The sequence below is a fragment of the Camelus bactrianus genome, chromosome 9 (assembly GCF_048773025.1).
Source record: "Camelus bactrianus isolate YW-2024 breed Bactrian camel chromosome 9, ASM4877302v1, whole genome shotgun sequence".
Classification (NCBI taxonomy): Eukaryota; Metazoa; Chordata; class Mammalia; order Artiodactyla; family Camelidae; genus Camelus; species Camelus bactrianus.
This window is the reverse complement of record NC_133547.1, coordinates 70,599,517-70,617,591: the sequence shown is the minus strand read 5'-3', so window position 1 is coordinate 70,617,591 and position 18,075 is coordinate 70,599,517. Positions and strand designations below refer to the sequence as shown.

Here is an 18,075-nt window from a genome sequence, read left to right as displayed (position 1 = left end):
TAGGTTTAGGGGGGAAATGAAGAATGTGGATTCAGACTTGCTCTTTGGCAGACTTTACCACAAGCATCTCGTCAGAGAGCATGAGAAATGTCTTCCCCAGGGAACCCTGTTTCGGTGACCTGTACCTTTTGCCTTGACCTCTCCCCAGCAGGCTGCTGAGAAGGGCGTTTGTGTGTGTCTCTCTGTTTCAGAACAAACACTCACCCAGAATGGTCCACCATCTGGGGCAGTGCTTGGGAGGCTCTGTGGCAAATGTCAAAGCTGCCTCCTGCATGTGTGCCAAGGAGCCTGAACCAGAGAACGGGGGATTCTTTTCAGGCCCCTTTGTCTCTGCAGGTTGGTGGTGGTGTTTTGGTGTCCTTCCTGCCCCATCACGTGGTGAGAGGAGGAAGGAAAACAAGTCCTCATTTAAAAAGAACATGAAGGGAAAAACCAAGAGCCTGTTTTCCAGGCTGCCTGAGTCTGTGACCTAGAAGAGAAGCAACGAGAGTGAAGTTCCTGATGTTTTTTGGGCTTGGAGGGCAGCAGGCAGTGCTTTGGGAGCTGCTGGTCCCTGAAACACCATTAAGAGAAGGTGATCTGCAGCTTGACGTGGCTACAGGAAAGTGGGGTTGGATCAGATGCTTTCCTGCAGCTCGGAGCCCTCAGAAGTTCTGAGTTACTGGTTGTGTGCAGTAACTGCACCCTCTTTCACATCAGCATGTCTCCGTGGCTAGTCCAGTGTCCTACTGATGTCCTTCCAAATACAATCCCAAGGGCTGTGCAGTGAATCTGCAGTCATCACAACTCCTGGTTGCTAAGAACAGAAACCTGCCTCAGGGCGACTGATGCACGAAAGGGAACAGTTGGCTTGTGTAACTGAGTGGCCTAGGAGTATACTCGCCTCAAGCAGGGCTGGATCCAGGTGTGGGTCAGGGGATCACCCCTGGAACTTAGGGTAGGGATGGAGAGAATCCCCCAAGAGGAAGGGAGGATGGTTCCCCAAGGGAAAGGAGGTTGGGCAAGCGAAACCAGCAGCTGCCACCATAGCCCTCATTTGCCGTTTCCCAGGCTCATCATCGCTCGCAGGCATATTCTGCAGTGAGTCACCACTGCACCTCACAGCGAGGGGCGAGGGAGCCTGGAGGAGCCCAGGTAGGGGCCCACCCACAGGCTGTCAGAGCCCCACCTGCTCTGTTCAGATGACGGAGCATTTTGGACTTGTTGGCGGGGTCAGAAAGGGAGATGTTTTAGGTGAACATCTGGTCTGTGAGCTCTCTGCCAGCAACAGCAGGATCTAGAGGTCTTTCTTTCCTGTGGTTCATGAGAACGCATCCAGGGGCTAATGAAGGGGGTCATAAATAATGAACAAACATGCTGGAGACAGGAAGGCAGGAAGGGTTTTTTCCCAAGGATTAAACAAGAGGAACAAAGCGCCACAGCCTCACTTGTGCTTCCTCTACAAAACATAACCTCAGAAAGCTGCGCAGACTGCCCCTGATGTATGATGTGGTCCTTGTATTAAACATGACGTGCTGATAGGAATACTTCACTTCGTTGTGTCACCAGAAGAAGAAAAGGCAACCCAGCAGCTGCCCCAATCAGGCAGATGGGAAGCCAGAAATGTTACTTAGATTTAGGCAGTAAAATCAACATTGAACCAATTTGCCTCACTCACAGGCTTTTACTGTGTTTGACGAAAGCTCACATCTTCACATAAGGCATTGTAAAATGGGCTTGGGGCCATAAAGCTCTCTGTCTTGTCTTTGCAACATAACAGATAAATGTAACCATTGGATTTCAAAAAAAAAAAAAAACCAGCTTTGGATTTTCCCAGAAGTGACATGGAGTGGGCAACATAAGGCATCTGTGTGTCTTTACCCTTACAAAAACCTATGAGAACTGGGGTGTTAGGGTTAAAGCAGGGGCGCACCCTTGCCGGGTGGGGAGGGAGGGAGGGATTCTGGCTAATATCACTAAGAAAAAGACCGCAGATTCTGGGCCCCCCTGGGGAAATGGCTGTTCAGCACCTAAGGTGGGGATGGGGATGGGCAGCCAGGGGTCCCAGGTCATGTTGGGTCGGGGAGGGATGCACATTTCCTGGCCCACAGTTGAAGGGCTGCATACCTTCCAGGAGAGGAGTCGTGTAGAGCCGCCGTCTTAGAGCTGACAGGGTCCTGAGCAGTCACTGTCTCATTCAGGCATTCAGACAGCGTTTATGGATCCTTCACTGTGTGTCCTGTACTGCTTAGAGCACTGCAGTCAGTGAGCCACACAAGATCCTGCCCTCATGGAGCTCAGTGGTATGTGGGGAAACAGGTAATATACAAGTAGAGATATATATTTTAAAATACGTGTGTGTGTGTGTGTGTGTGTGTGTGTGTGTGTGTGTATCAAACACATGTGATACCTGTTATGAAGGAAAATAAGTCAAGATACAGACAGGGAAGGATGGAGGACCTTTTAGCCAGAGGGGTCTGAGATAGTGACATTTGAGCAGGGCTTGAATTCAGTGATGGATGCAGGATGCTATTTCACAGCTCTTTGGTCTTCTGTCCACCATGGGCGCCTTTGATTATTTGCCCCCATGTTTTGTAAGCTGTTGTATCACAGTCAGATATAGATATGAGCATGGAGCTTAACCTGGATGAAGCAGAGTGACCACGGGGAGTTGGCACAACCCAGGCCCACAGCCATCACCTGACCTGCCGAGAGGCTGAGGCAACACACATAGGAAATGAACCCAGAGTCCCAGTAACCCACTCCAGCTGGTCAGTGGCAGAGCCAAGACCAGCCCCCAGGTCTCCTCTGAGTGGCAGGACTTGGGTATGAGCTGCCACAGGAAATGCCAGTATTTTCTAAAAAGATTGGCATGGGGAGATCCAGTCGCTGGAATCTGAGAGCAGATTAGGAGGCTGGCAGAGCTGTCCTGAAAGATTTCCTCTTAACACCAAGGTGGAGCCCCCACCAAGGCCAGTGATGCTGACCTAAGAAGGGCTGGCCAGACACCCCGGCTCCCTGGGACCTTTTTCTGCCCATTTCACCTGGGGTTGCAGTGATTATTAGTGGCCAAACTGCATAAGAACCTCAGTCTCCTGTCTCCAAGCCCAAGGCATGATGTCTCTAATCCAAGGCCAGGGTCCCAGGATTCAGACCCACCCATGCTATTGAGAAGAGACGAAGGAACAGAGCTCTAGAAGGCAGTGCTCTGAGCATCACACCCCCGTGGACTGAGGGCTGGCGTGTGCCCACCCCCCAGAGCTGGGAGTCTTGAGAAAGGGCAGGGGCCACGTTGTTTTCCAGATAATGGCAGCAGAGGCTGTGTCCTGGAATCACAACAAGTCCCGGCCTTGCCCCTGGCTCTGTCTGGTGACAGTTGGCAGCTGACATCTTTGCTTCTGGCCCGAGTTACCCCTCATTAAAAATGGCATCTTTATAACAGATTTCTGCAAGTCACTGTAAGTAGGACATATCCCTTGTTTTGTACCAGTCATTCCCCTGGGGGATTGGTCTGCCTGATACTACTCTTCTTAAATACCCAATTCTTCTATAATATTCTAATATTAGAGTATCAAGTTTTAAATATAGTATTAATTAGTAGGGAATCTTATTTATTTTTTAAATAATTTTTCTCATGCCATACAACTTCACCCCACAATTAAACAGCTGGATTTCAAATCAGGTCTTTGGTATCTTCTTTTCAAATAGCTGAGAGATCTCATTTGTGCTCTCACTCTTCACTCAAGCCCAGCCTGTAAGGCCAGGCATCATCAGCTTCTGGCTTGTTCTGTGCAGGTTTCATAGCTTTCTACCTCCATTAGGAGGTGTAGGTTCATGGTTGCAGGTGGGAAGAGCTCCCATCCACAAGCCTCCCAGACGTCCACCGGTAGGGGTTTGGTTGAATGACTCAGATCCCATTCAGATGATGGGACACCTAGCAGCCAGTGACAGCTCCTAGGTGACACAGAGCCACACAGTGTGATTCCGTCTCAGGAAGAACAATATGCATAGGGACTCCCAGGTGAAAAGATTGAAATATACACTAGCACGTGGATGGTGCTTCCCTCCAGCTGATGGGATGATGGCTGATTTTTTTTCTTCCTTTTTTCTTAGCTGTGGGTTGGAATCTCTAAGTGTTCTAAGAATCTATAAGTGTTCCAAGAATAGGCTTTTCAGTCAGGGAAGGAGGAGGGAAAGCTGCTATTGAAAAGTGATCCATGCTTGATCAGGGCAGTACACAGATGAACATTTTCTATTTTAATAAATGAATGTTTTAACGTGTATTAAGGAAAAAATAGGCGTAATGCGTTAGCCCTGTGTGATTAGGTCCTCACTGCTCTCTTGGACCTCATCCCTCCACTCACCTGGTTATTTACTCCATTCCAGTCCCACTGGCTCCTCACAATCCTTCTAACACACACAGTGCCCTGGGACCTTTGCACGTGCCGTTCTCTCTGCCTGAAATGCTCTTCCTCACATATATGCAAGATCTACTCCATCCTATCATTTAGGTCTCAGCTTCAGATATCACCTCCTTTCCTGGCTCCTAACTTCACACCCTCTTCTGTGTTTATCATTCTGTGATATCTGTTTGCATCTTTATTTTCTGTCTTCCCCTACTAGACTGTGTGTCCTTTGAAATCAGGGCTATGACTGTCCTGTTCCCCACTGTCTCCTGGGCGCTGTATGAATGGCACCTGGCATGTAGTGGTCAACTTTGTGGGGGAGGGGGGAGGAAAAGGAAGCCATTGGTGGGAGATTGCAGGAGGCAGTAATCTTGAGGAAGGCTCCATCTCTGCCAGTCAATAAACAGCCTTTATGCCTAGAGAAGAGCAAAACTTCTGCCTCCCATCTGGGGCCTCCAAGTCTCAGTGCCTCTGCTCCTTTGGGACTTGGGGAAATAAAAATCAAGGGCTTAGCATAATTAGTGAAACATACACATCATGCCTCTGCCCAGCCAGTGGTCTCTGAGCCAGTAATTCAAAACATGGATACCCCCTGGCCCCCAGCCCCTCACTCTTAGTTCCAGGTCCAGGCACTTTTGCACTGAGTAGGCGGGGACCCATGGTCTGGGAGTTGGGGCTCGTGGTCTAGCCCTGCTTTGGCACTGATTAGTCTGTGACTTTTAAATAATACTAGCAACTGGCAGTTATTGGGCCTCACGCATTCTGTAGTACTGCTGACAACCTTGTAAGGGACAGTCATTGTCCCCATTTTCTAGAGGAGAGCCCTGGGCCCAGGAAAGTTGAGATCTTGCCTGTAGTCCACACTGTTAGTGAACAGGAGAGGCAGGGTGTATCGAGCTCCTGACAGGTGCTCTATGTATATTTGTAGAACGAATTCAGTGCATGATTGGTATGCTCCAGGGGATTTGGTCTGCTGCAGGTCCTAGAAACGCCCACCTCCCACCACCCCTGCCCACCCAGTGCCCTCTGGACCACTGTTGATGGCCCTGCTTGGTCTTCACTATTGGTGACATCCACCGAATCAGGGGCCAGGGGCTCTCCTGCAGGTCAAACTCCACTGGGCATAGGACTTCACCCAGTGAGAGTACATACAAGAACACAGTGGGGTTCCAATAGGAGAAGAGGGAGGGGGCTTCAGCAGGGCCCCCCCATCCTCAGGTGCTCCCCTCTGCTTTCCCTGCCTCACGCTGGTCGGTGGCCCTGCCAGTGCCCGGAGCCTGGTTGGTGTTTGCGGTGATTCCGCTTTTGAGTTAACTCGCTGTATTACTTCTCTGTGAGACTCAGCGGAGTCCGCCCTCAGGAGGGAACATCGGAACTGTACCAGCCCCAGATCCAGAGCAGCCCTCCTGACCCGGCTCTCTGGCTTCCAGTCCCACCTGCCAGCCCACGAAGCACCTTCCATTCATTTAGCACACGTTTCCCGGGCACCCTGTGTGCCAGCGGGGGGCCCTGGAAGACACGCAAAGGTCACAAGGACAGTGGCTCTCCACGGCACCACCTGTGCGGTCCCCTGTCGGGAGTCCTGTCTCTCTCCCTGTCTCCCACCTGCTCCCCAAGAGGTGGGCCCTGCACCCCTAGTGTAGGGCCTCCTCTTGTTGCTCTTTCTGGCTGTATTTTTCTTCTTGGGTAAATTACTCCAATTGTAATTTAAATAACTGTTTGTAACAGTACTTGATCTCTGTCTTCCACGTGCAAGCTCATATGTAAGGGCAGGAATTGTGTCTGTCGGCTCGCTCTTAGATCCCCAGCACTTGATACAGCGCCTGGTACGGAGTCGGCACCCCAAAGGATGTGAAAAGTGAATTAGGGGTGAGTGAAGAAGCTTACAGAACACCTTCCAGGGAGCCTCCAAATTATTGGGAACTAGAGCTTTTAAGACAGAAAGGGAGGTAGATGAGAGGCCGTGACACGATGGAAAGGCCTCTGGGAGTTTTGTCCCTGCTCTGCCATAAGCTCACCATGTGACTGTAGGCAAGTCTGTCCTCTCTAAGTCAGTTACCTACCCAGGCAGAGGGCATCATGGTAGGAGCATGACCTTTGTTATCAGACAGTCTCAAGGTTGAGTTGGTAGTTCCGCAGTGTCACTGAGAACTCCCTATACTCCTTTGATCTGCCATCGTCAGGGTGGTGGCATTTAACCTCGTGGTCACAATATAGCTGTCATGGCTCCAGTATTTATGTCCTCACACAACCACATATAAAAGTAAGAAGCCAGGGAATAGCTGTTGGAGGGACAGCGAGGGACAGAGGAACAGTGGAGAAATGGGGAGACAGAGGCCTGTTCTCAAAGGCTTCTCATTGGAGCAAGAAGGAAAACCCTTTCTCAGAGACATTTCTTGCCAACTCCCCTTCATCCCTTGAACTGGATCCCATGGTCACTCGTAGCTGCAAGGGAGACAGGGAAGGGAGCTCACCATGGTGAGAAGGGAATGGCTTTTGGGTGGCAGCCAGCATGTCTGACACACATACCCTTCAGCTGGCCTTTGGCAGATGCCACTTCACACTGTTAAGTCCCACGTTCTCAGCAGTAGCTTTGTCACCTGGAACGAGAGCCCTGGGAAGATGGGGACTGGGCCTCACAGGCTTTGAAGTCACAAGATCTTACATCAGGCTGAACCCAAGGGAAACATGTCAGGAAATTCCTATTAACAACTTTACCCCTTTTTATTCGATTCTCCTCTCTAGGCCAAAATGGTCCCCCTCTTAGACACCAGTGTCCATCTCCCACTGAATGTGATTTGTTCTCTCAAATAACAAATGCACATTTTTTTTTAGTGAACGAAACAAACATAACAAGAAGAAAGTAAAAGAAATCATTGAATGCAACCACCCAAAAGTGATTACTGATGGTATTTTTTCAAGCATCTTCCCATAGCATCTTTTCTCTCCCCCACCTTCTCCCCCCACACCCTCTCCTCTTACCAGCACCATCGCACACAAATGTAGTTTTACACAAATGGCTGCACAGGGCACACATTGTACTCTGGACGGTCTTTTCATTTTACAGTTCCGTCCAGGTCCAGTGCTCCAGTATGTTCTGCGGAGCCCCTGATTGGTGATATGTGGTTTACTGGCATCTCACTGTTCACTGTTTGATTAAAACTGTGTTATCTGAAGCCAGGGTGGTCTTTGCCCCCCTCTGCTGGGGAGGGCTGTGGCTCTGGGGCCCTAGCCCCAGGGCTGATCGGGTCTCCCTGATGATTGGAAACCGTTGTCAGTGGTCACACAAGTGAAGCCCTGAGCACTGACCCTAACTCCGGCAGCCAGTGTGTGAGCAGACATACATTTTATGACCTGATAAGGCAGCTCCCAAATCAGGAAATTTAGCTTTTCAACCCACTGCTGCTCCTGTGACATCAGATAAATGAGCAGACTTTCCACTCCAGTTTGGAGAATGCCCCCTCTCCCGCCCCATCTTCCTTCCTGTGGCTGTGAGCCCCTCAGGGGTCCTCCCAGGGCATCGTGGCCTCCCCGCCCTAGGGTTCTGGGTCCCTTCCTGTCCTCAAGAGGACAGGCACAGGACACCCAGCACGCTGCACTTTCTCCTCCTGCCCCACTCACCAAATACAACAAGAACAACAGTCATAATAACAACTAAACTGATGGAGTGCTTACTGTGCCAGGCCCTCCCTCTTCTTTACACATCACGATCCAGTGAAGGTAGTTACTAGTAGTTACCAGGCCCTTCTCCACGGAAAGCTGACAAAACTGAAGCCCCAGTCAGTTAAGGAAATTGCCCAGTCACACAGCTCAAGTCTGGTTCCAGAAGCATCCCCCTTACTCTGAACTCTTAAAGGGATTGCTTTGGAGGTTGGGGAGACAGTCCGAGTGCAGGGGAAAGGATGCTGATAAAAAGAAGCAGAGGAGGGGCACTTAATCCACCATGGAGATGGAGTGAAAAATCATGTGTTCCAGCAGCTTAGCGTCTGTGAGTTTGTGAACCTCCAGAAATTGGGGGTAAAACTGTGTGTATTGGTGCATTTGTCACAATCTCAAAGGCATCTGTGATTCAGAGAGGGAGAATGGCTGCTGAGCCAGATGATCCTCCAAGGTCCCTTCCAGCTCCCAAGCCTGTGCTTCTGTGACCATATAAGGCCACTGCGCCGAGGGAGTCTCAGTGCAGCCGAGTGCAGTCTGACACTGAGAGGCGGGAACAGAGAACAAAGGGAGCCCCAGCCCAGGCCTCCTGTGGGGTCCCCAAGGCAGCAAAGCAAGAAGATGGGATAGAGGAGGCTGGGGGTCCCTCTGTGGTCACCTTGTCCCAGAATACTCAGACCCACTTGGACAGCCTTGGCTGCCACCCTCCCTCTCTCTCCCCATTTCCACTTTAGACCTCCTCCCTCCTCTAGGGGAGGTTTCCAGAATCCAGTTGGTGGCTCCTGTCCAGAGTCGAACACTCAAGGCTGCACAGTCAGCCCTTGCTTGCTCCCTGTGTTTCTTCTGGTTTGGTAGCTGGGAACACCCCTCAGAGTCCCTGAGTTCAGGGTGAGCACCAATGCAGCATCTAGCTTGGCCCCCCTTTGCTACCCTGGCTCTGCAGACATAGGAAATCCGGTGGGTTCCCACCCCGACATAAACACACATCTGCCTCCTTTAGTAAGCTCCGTGGAGAGGGTGGCTCTTGTGCATCTGTGCGATCCTGGCTCGTGTAGTTATGTCCCACTCTCTCTGAGTACTATTCAGAGCCTAGCCCTGTGCCAGTTAATCTGGAGTAGGGGAGCTGAGATGAATGAGATGTGGTGCCTGACCTCCAGGGGCTGACAGGCTGGTGGTAAAGACAGAAAGTTAATAAACAAATGTAATACGAGATGGTCTCTCCAGGTATGAAAGTTGTTTTAGTCATGACTCTATTCGTTGTAAGTAACAGAAACCCAAATCAAATTAGCTTATGCAAAAATAGGAGGAAGTTATATGGCTCTTATCACTCAAAAGAGTAAGGATAGGGTTAGCTTCAGTCATGGCCGGTTCCAGTGGCTCATATGACGTGTCTGGGACTTGATTCTGTACTCTCTCACTCAACCATGTAGGTGAAGATAAGTTTGTCTGGGGCTTCTGCAGTGTGAGGTGCCAGAGGTGCCACTGACTGTCACTAAGGTGTCCCAGATTCCAGCCTGGTCTTCTCCAGGACCTAGAGCTGGGCTATTACAAGAGACCAGACTTCCATGGACTGCCTCTTCCTGGACACCTCCTTTCCTTGCCCCACAATCCTTGAGCTGATATTATAGGAGGTGTTTTGATGTGCACTTTGTCTGTGAAATCTCTGGATTCTATGGGAACCTGGGTATGGGGATCCCAGGCAGCAGAAGCAGTCCTGCCTTTCAGCATCCATCCACCTGGTGGTCACAAGCAGGGCCCCGAATGCCACTTTCACACTTATGAGCTGTGTGACCTTGGGTAACTGGGTTACCCTCTCTGAGCCTCAGTTTTGTCAGCTGTAAAGAGCAGATAATAATTTTTATCTCCAAGGATTGCTTTGAAGATTAGATGTGACTGTGCATGTAAAGCACTTAGCATGGAGAGTAAACCCTCAAACATTAGCTGCTTCTATGATTCTGCTGCTTTTATACCAGCAGTGAAAGAAGTTCTGTTTGGGGAATTTTGACTTCAGAGTGAGGTTGTTATATAAAGAGCTACCACTTATTATACACTTACTATATGATAGGCACTTTACATTTATTCCTCACAACAGCTCCTTGCAGTTGAGGAAACCAAGGCCTGAGGGGTTGAGTTCTTTACCAGGAATACACAGCTCATCAGTGATAGAACCAGAGTCACCCACAGCTTCCTGACTCCTCCTGAGCTCTAACCACTGCTCTGCTCTGCTCTGCCTCTCTGGAATGAGATGGAAAATAGAAAATAAAGTGGCCTCAAGGGATACTTTTAAGGATATATGACTCAAATCAGTGCTGGCAAAAGAGGAATGTGGCATGAAAGAAATACTGAAGGACTTCCAGTAAAAAACTAAGCATTTTTCTCCTAGTGGTCGGATTATGAATGCTATTCCTTTTCAGTGTTGTTCTGTATGGCTCAACTTTTCAAGGGTTGAGTACATACTACTTTGTAGTCAGCGGGGGAAGGAAGGTATAATTTCTACCCTGAAGCAGGAAGCTCAATTTTAAGCTCATATAAGCAAGTGTGAACAAGTTATATAACTAATAATCATGATGTGAGCAGTTTTTGCGCAAATTGCATCATTTTTTTGTAAACCCCAAATGAAGCTTCTGTATCTTGGAACACCCCAGGCCCCAGTGAAGCCTTCTAGGCAGCATTCTGCCTAGTCCAGCCTGAGGACTGGGGTGGGGCAGAGAGGACTGTGTACCAGGAGACCTGGGGTCTGCGTCTGCATCTGGCACTCACCCTACCTGCTGACAGCCATGAGGCCGGTTACTTAATGTCTCTCAGTGTCAGTTTCCTATTCTACAAACAGGTATAATGAAAACCTGCCCTCCCTACCTCATTAGGTGGTGTAAAAATTGATACTGGTGGGTGTGAAAAATGATAGTCCCATCCCCTAGTAGAGGGCAGCTCTGTAAGCAGCCAAGGGTCTAGAGAGTATTCCCAGGAGAGTGGCAGGTCCTGCCGGTCCTGCCCTTCCTGCCCGTCCTGCCCATCCTGTGTGAAGCTTGAGAAGAAACTCATTGCACTGGCTTCTTGGGAGGGTATGTCATGGGGGCCAGCAAACCCAGGCTGCACGTCTCAGGTCGCCCAGAGGTCCCACCCTCTGCGGGGAGACTGGTCATGGAGGCTTTTTAGTGGTGGCTCTAGAGTATATAATATGTGTCTTAACTTATGCTTTACTTTCAAATAATATTACGCTGCTTCATGTATAAAGTAAGAGTTTTTCAACAGTATATTTCCATTTTAACCCTCCCATCCTTTATACTATTGTTGCATAAATTTCACTTCTGCATATGTTTTAAACATCACAGTATATTTTTCAGCCTTTTTTCTCTCTTTGCTTCGGTTTGGATAGTTTATATTGCTATGTCTTCAAATTCACTAATGTGTCTAATCTGCTGTTTATCCCCACAGAGAAATTTTTATCCTACATATTGTATTTTCATCTCTAGATACTCCATTTTTTTCTTTTCTGTATCTTCGATTTCTCTACCCATTATATTCATGTTTTCCTTTAAGTTCTTGAAAATATTTTAAGTAGATGTTTTTGAGGTCTTTTTTGTTAATTCCACCATCTCAGTCACTTCTGAGTCTGCTTCTTTTGACTGATTTTTCTCCTGGTTATGGGTCACACTTCCCTCCTTCTTGGCATATCCAGAAATTGTTTACTGCATGCTGGATATTGTGAATATTATTTTGTTAAGTGTCTGGATTTTGTTGTCCTCATGTAAAGAGTGTTGGATTTCATTCTGTCAGGCAATTAAGTTACTTATGGATCAGTTTGGTTCTTTTGTGGCCCATTTTTAAGATTTTTCAGGGCAGGTCTAAAGTAGCCTTTACTCTGGTGTTGGGTTAGCCCTACCAACATGGCATGAGCTTTCTGGGGTCTCTGCCAAATGCCCTAGGTGGTCACTCTCCACTCTGGCTAGGCAGAACTTGAAACATCTCCCAGCCTTGCCTGAGTGGTGGGAGGTGTTCAACTTATTACTTGTTTCTTGTGGATCGTGTAGAGTCTCACTCTCTTTAGCCAAAGACTCAAGGAGACCCCTATTGAGATATCAGGAACTTTCTCTCTCTTTGCCCATTTCTGTCTGGTGCTCTGCCTCTCAAATCCCAGCCACCTCAGCCTTCCTGAACTTTTATCTCTGTCCGTCCCCTCAGTAAGACTGCTGTGCTCTGCTTGGGCTCTCCCTCCCAGCACTGAGGTCTGGTCAATGCCTCCAGGCGGAAAGCCAAGGCAATCATAGGACTCGCCACGCTTGTTTCCCTTCTGTCCCAGATCATAGTCCTGTGCTGCTTATTCTCCAGCCTCTGAAACCACTTGTTTCATGTATTTGTCCAGTTTTCTAGTTGTTTACAGTGGGAGCGAACAATTCCCTTTGAGATCTGCCTGGGGTAGTGCACCAGTGATCCAGACTGGATGCATGCTCCCTCAAGAAACTTGTACAAAAATGGATTTAGGGCTAATAAAAGTCAGGGAAAAGTCAGTAGGGTCATTCTGATCTGCTTCTCAGAGAAACTCAGGATAAAGACTCACAACCCAGCACCAAGTCATATTTTATAAAAGGAATCGTTAGCGTCCATCATCTGATGACTGGGTAAATAAAAGTGGTATATCCTTCCATGGAATATACTTTCACAATCAAAAGAAATGGAGTACTGATCCATGCTACCACGTGGATGAACATGCCAGGTGAAAGAAACTAGGCACGGAAGACCACATCATATGTGATTCCATTTACATGAAATATCCAGAATAGGCAAATTTATACAAACTGAAGACAGATCACATTAGTGGTTGCTTACTGCTGGGGTGGGGGTGGGGTGACTGCCGATGGGTACAGGATTTCTTTGGGGGAGGACAAAAATGTTCTAAAATTAGACAGTGGTAGTCATCGCCCAATCTTGTGAATATACTCAGAAACGTTGAGTTACATGCTTTCAATGGGTGAATTGTACAGTATGTGAATTTTATCTCAGTAAAACTTTTATACAGAGAAAGAAGGCTTATTAGCAGTTTTCTTCTATACTGCAGGAAGTGAAGGACCAGAAAGGGGCCTTGGAGGTGGAAAGGGGGTTCGGTTATTTGCACAGGTGTATGTCCATGTTACCGGTGGTATTCAGTCTTGGACTGAAAATCGTGACCACAGGAGAGTTTACATGGTTTATTGGGGGATGACTAATGTTGGATGTTAGTCTTGAAATCCATTTGCTCTCTCTTAAGTACCTCAACCATAAGGGGATTCCTGCAGAGTCTCAGTTTTACCCACTTTTAGTCTTCTCCCTGGGCCTTTGTCAGCAGTGAGTGTTCATTGAGTGGCTGCCATCTGCAGGGAGCAAGGGCCTTAGGGCGTGTCCAGCCTCTGCCCTGACCCCAGAGGGACCTGAGAACAGGAGCAGGAACTGTCACGTGGCCACTGAGAATTACAACGTCACCTTCGTGTCCTCCGTGTCATGTTCAAAGACATCAGAATAAGAGACAAGTGGTCAAATCCCAGCGGAGGGAGGAGGGTAGGCACACTCTTTCTGTTGACTTTTCTGTTGTCTCTGAGAGGTCTTCAGCAGTATACCCCTGAGAGGATATTTAAGTTAAGACCTTGAGCGTTGCTTAAAAATACTAATAGCTAACATCTGTTGAGTGCTTAGAGTGTGTTCAGAGTGCTGTTCTGAGTGCATTCAAGTATTATCAGCACCTCGACTGATGTGTCTTCCCTTGTAGTAGGGAACGTGGGAAGACTGTGTTTCCTTCTTCCACTATTCTGTTTTTCAGATTAATTTTCAGTAATTCAGGTAAATTTTTCCTTCAGATTTTGAGGTCTTATCGCAGCAATTCGGTAATTCAGCATGCAAACTGGACCTGGCCTTCAGCCAGCTGAGCTGGGAGATTGGCCGGGGGCTTCCCGGGCCTGGCGCGCTCGGTGCCAGGTGAGGACAGCGCACTCATCAGATGTGCCATGTGTGGTTTTCCTCTAGGATCATCCATGAAGATGGCTTCTCTGGAGAAGACGTGAAACAGTATAAGCCTGTTGTCTACAGCAACACCATCCAGTCCCTGGCAGCCATCGTCCGGGCCATGGACACTTTGGGCATCGAATATGGTGACAAGGAGAGAAAGGTAGGCCGCTGAGCCCGTGGGCACGGTGAGGAGAGGGGCTGTCTCCGCTGCCGTGTTGGGGGTGGGAGCAGCCATTTGAATCACCTCTCTTCCCTCCTTTACATCAAAAGATGTGTTTTCTGCCTCTTCAAGGTGAGTCTGAGGACCTAAGGGGCTCTCCTTCCAATAAGAAGTCTATGTCCTAGAACAAGGGCAGTTTTTTCAATTGAGTTGCCAGGCATCCGATAAGTGTTGAATGGAATAAGTATGTAAAAGCCTCTTATTTGCAAACATTTGCATTAACTTTAAGACTGAGCTATACACAGCTACACTGGCAAAACTCAATAAAAGGGGGTAGGGAGGAAAAGCAGCTTCAGAGAATTCTATCCAGAAGTGCATCTTTGTCTCCTGGTGGGATTCTGAACCCCAGCGATCCTGGAGCGTGGGGAAGGGAAGCAGGTGGCGGCCTCTGAGCACCTGGGCCCCTCATTGGAGCCTCTGGACAGAGAGCATTAATCTCTGATGATGATGTGGTTTGGTTATGTGTTTATATACATACCCTGTCTTTGCTAAAAATCACCTCCCTTACAGAGGAAAACTATCCTCGCCTTCTCTGGGTCTGATAAATCGTCTGTGACAGATAGCTTTAAATGTAAAATTCAATATTTTATGCACAAAATCCTAATTCTATGGGGCAGAGTCATCCAGCTCAGGCACTGGCTCCTCCTGGAACAGGGGAAATGGGTGACTGAGAGCATGTCTGAGGCCGGCCCCGGGTGGGGACGCCGGGTGCTACTTCTCTGCCAGGCTGAGTCCAGGAGCTGGTTCTGCAGAGGAAGTTCTTCTCCCCAGGGGCCGGCTTTTGTTTTGGTCACAGAGCCAAGGCCTGCAGAATGAGGGGCACTGTGAGTTCTTCTGTCTTGTTTCCACTCAGTATTCACTGAGGGTACAATTTACTGGGCTCTGGGAATACAGGACCCAGCTCAGTAGGAGTGGTGCCAGAGAAACTGGGCAGCAAATAGCAACTCGGATCACCAGAAGTAGCCAGGATGGTCTGCAGGGCTCCATTTATTTTAATAGTAATGGCCACAGTGGTAATACAAATAGCTCTCATGTATTTTGCACCTACTAGCTTCCAGGCACTGTAACTCACTTTAATCAGCTCAGGCATTAAAGCCCAGAGCAGGAAATGCCTGGTCTGATCTTCAGACACAGAACAGGCCACAGGCGTCTGGTCTCTCTGTCTCCCCTTTGGCCAAAGAGAGAGCACGATGCCTGAATCTCAGTTAACCAGATGACAGACACAGTGCAAAAGACTCATGTGTCCAAGGCATGCGCATGTGCGCCCTGGCACGCGCGCGCGCGCGCACACAAACACACACACTGCCTGCAAAATCTTCCAAGAATGTGTGTGTTCACTGCCATACCTACCTCCCAACCAACTGTTCCTTCCCAAAAACCTGCCCTGATCATAACCCAGAATAGTCAGTGTGACTTTGAAATGCTTTTCTCCTTCAGTTTTGGAAACATTCATTATTCCTGGATTTTTTTTTTTTTCCGTTTTACTATCCTGAATAGAGAGATGATTGCTTGGAAATTGCTAGGAACATAGTATATTAAAGACTATACTCCAGGGCCCCTCGGCCTCTGTGGCTGTTTCTCTTCTGTGGGATTTCCCAGTCGAGACAACCCTCAAATAGGAGATTGGGAAAGTCTCCAATGGAAAGGGAGACTGAGAGCAGAGTGGGGACTCCCTAGAGAGCCCACTGGACACTGCGGAGCTGGAGCCCAGCCTGTTACAGTTGGTGACATCACGGCTGCTGCCTGACCCATCCCGAGGGCAGCACAGGCTCGTTAGGTGCAGTCCCTCTGGCTGGCAAAGACCCCCAGGCCCTGGGGTACCTCCCCCTGTGTTATTTCACCTTAGGCCAAAGTGAGCCAGGCAGCTGGAGAAGGTGTTTCCTGGGAGCGGGCTGGTGTGGATTTGCAGTCTGGACAGCTGGGTGCAGGGAGCCCTATATATCATTTTGGGGTTGGGGGGGCAGTGGGGGCAGCTACCAGGTAGCCAGGGAAGGTTCACCTGAGCCTGGAAGGGACACTAGTGTTGGAACTTGACCATGAAAAGGAGCCAGCCATGGGAGGAAGAGGGACAGAGATTCCAAGCAGACACCACCAGGGCCCTAGGTGAGGAGTAAGCCTGGCAAGTTGGCAAAAGAGAAGCTCCATTCAGCCTGATCTGTTCCCATGGGGAGGGGTGGGGCCTGGGGGATTGGACACCCTCTAGTCCAGTCTGCCTGCAGCCCGCCACCTGTCAGTGTCCAGATGCCCTGACCCCAGGGCTGGGTTTCCAACCTCTTTCCTCTCTCAGGTCCCCAGTAGGGGATCTGCTGTTTTGATTTTGGGAAAATGGCTCCATGCAGAGCAGACCCAGATTGATGTTTTGGCCTCTAAAGAAAAGCCCTCCTTCCTGTTCTTGTCTTCCCAACCTCTACCATCCTCCCCACATGCAGCACCTGCTTGGGCCAACCAGCTTTACATTCTCCAAACAGAGAAGCATCTAGATGCTTCCTTGCTGTACCTCATTAGGACAGCATCCCTGACTTCTCTCAGCAGCTGCCTCACCCCCTGCCCGGGCCCCCAGTGGAGGGAGGACCGACTGGTTTCTCCCTCGGCCTCGCTGGGATGCGGACTCACAAGGCCACGTGGCAGTGCGTGAGCCCAAGCCTGCAAGAGCCTCCACGTCAGGCAAATAGCAGGGACTCCCTCAAGCACCTCATGCCCCAGCACTCAGCAAGGACCAGCTGAGTTCCCATCTTTGCATGAAGCTTTCCTCTCCTTCCCCGACAGCAGAGCACAGCGCAGTGTTTTCTCCATTGAGCCCGTTTCTCATGCACTGTGTCAGTTTTTCCTTTGAGCGATGACCCTTGCACTTTAGGGTGGTCAAAACCCATTTGAGCAGCTAATGAAAGCCGTGAGACTTCTCTCCAGAGCTGTGTACCTGCACACATACCCAAGAAATTTTGCATATGATTTCAGGGCACTCTGGAACTCAGAAAGCCCACCAGTGGAGTCTAGAGTAAGAACTTCATTATCTAAGAGCTTTCTGCTCAAGGTCTGTGTCATTCATCTTTGGGTCATCTCCTCAGCCCAACAACCAGCACAGCGCTCAACACACCGTAGGTCTCACCAAAAAATCCCTTGCATGGAATTACACTTCTAACTTTCTCAGTTCTCAGAGAAAAAAAGGAAAAGTACCTGTAATTTTATCATTAATGAATAGATGGTGACTGAGTACTATGTGTGGACTTTGTGCTAAGCTCTGGGGAAGGAGTCAGAGGAATGTGAAATAGAGCCTTGAAGGGGCTGGTCATCTTGGGAAGACAAGGCTCACAGGCTGAATGACCCCAGCAATTGCATGAGAGGTGAGGGAAAGCTTCTTAGTGGAAGTGAGGCTGTAGCTGTCCTCAAAGCAGCACATGGCTTGACAGGTGTGGGTGAGGAAAGGGACTTGAAGCAGAGAAAAGCATGAATAAAGGCCGTGGGTTGGTGGTAACCAAAGAAGATTTGATTGACAGAGGAGGCCAGTGGCCGGTACAGAGGATTAGGATATGGGAAGGTGTGAGAAAGTTAGAAAATACAGTTAGGTCCAGATTGGGTAGATCTTGGAAAGTATGCCAAGGAGTTTGGGTTTTTTCCTGTTGGCAGTAGATAGCCATTGGTAAATTTTGGCATGTGCAGGGTGGGCTAAGTGGTGGGATAGACTGAAGGTAGGGAGACAGGTTGGGAAGCTGCAGTAAGGGTCTCCACTGGGGTTGGAAAAGAAGGACAACAAAGTGATGTGTGGTGATGAAAGAAAGGGGCCCTGTGATTAATTGGCTGCTGGTCCTAAAAGATAAGGATCAGGAAACTGGGACTCCA

The 18,075-nt window shown here is 49.1% G+C and overlaps 1 protein-coding gene across 2 annotated transcripts in view; it reads left to right on the top strand.

Annotated features, from left to right (window-relative positions):
• Positions 1-18,075, top strand: part of GNAO1 (G protein subunit alpha o1) — a 152,369-nt gene that overhangs the window by 63,419 nt on the left and 70,875 nt on the right. For both annotated transcript variants that reach the window (XM_074370717.1, XM_010967333.3), the window contains exon 3: positions 14,037-14,178. In XM_074370717.1, the coding sequence (XP_074226818.1) occupies positions 14,037-14,178 (142 nt within the window). The remainder of the gene's footprint in view (positions 1-14,036; positions 14,179-18,075) is intronic.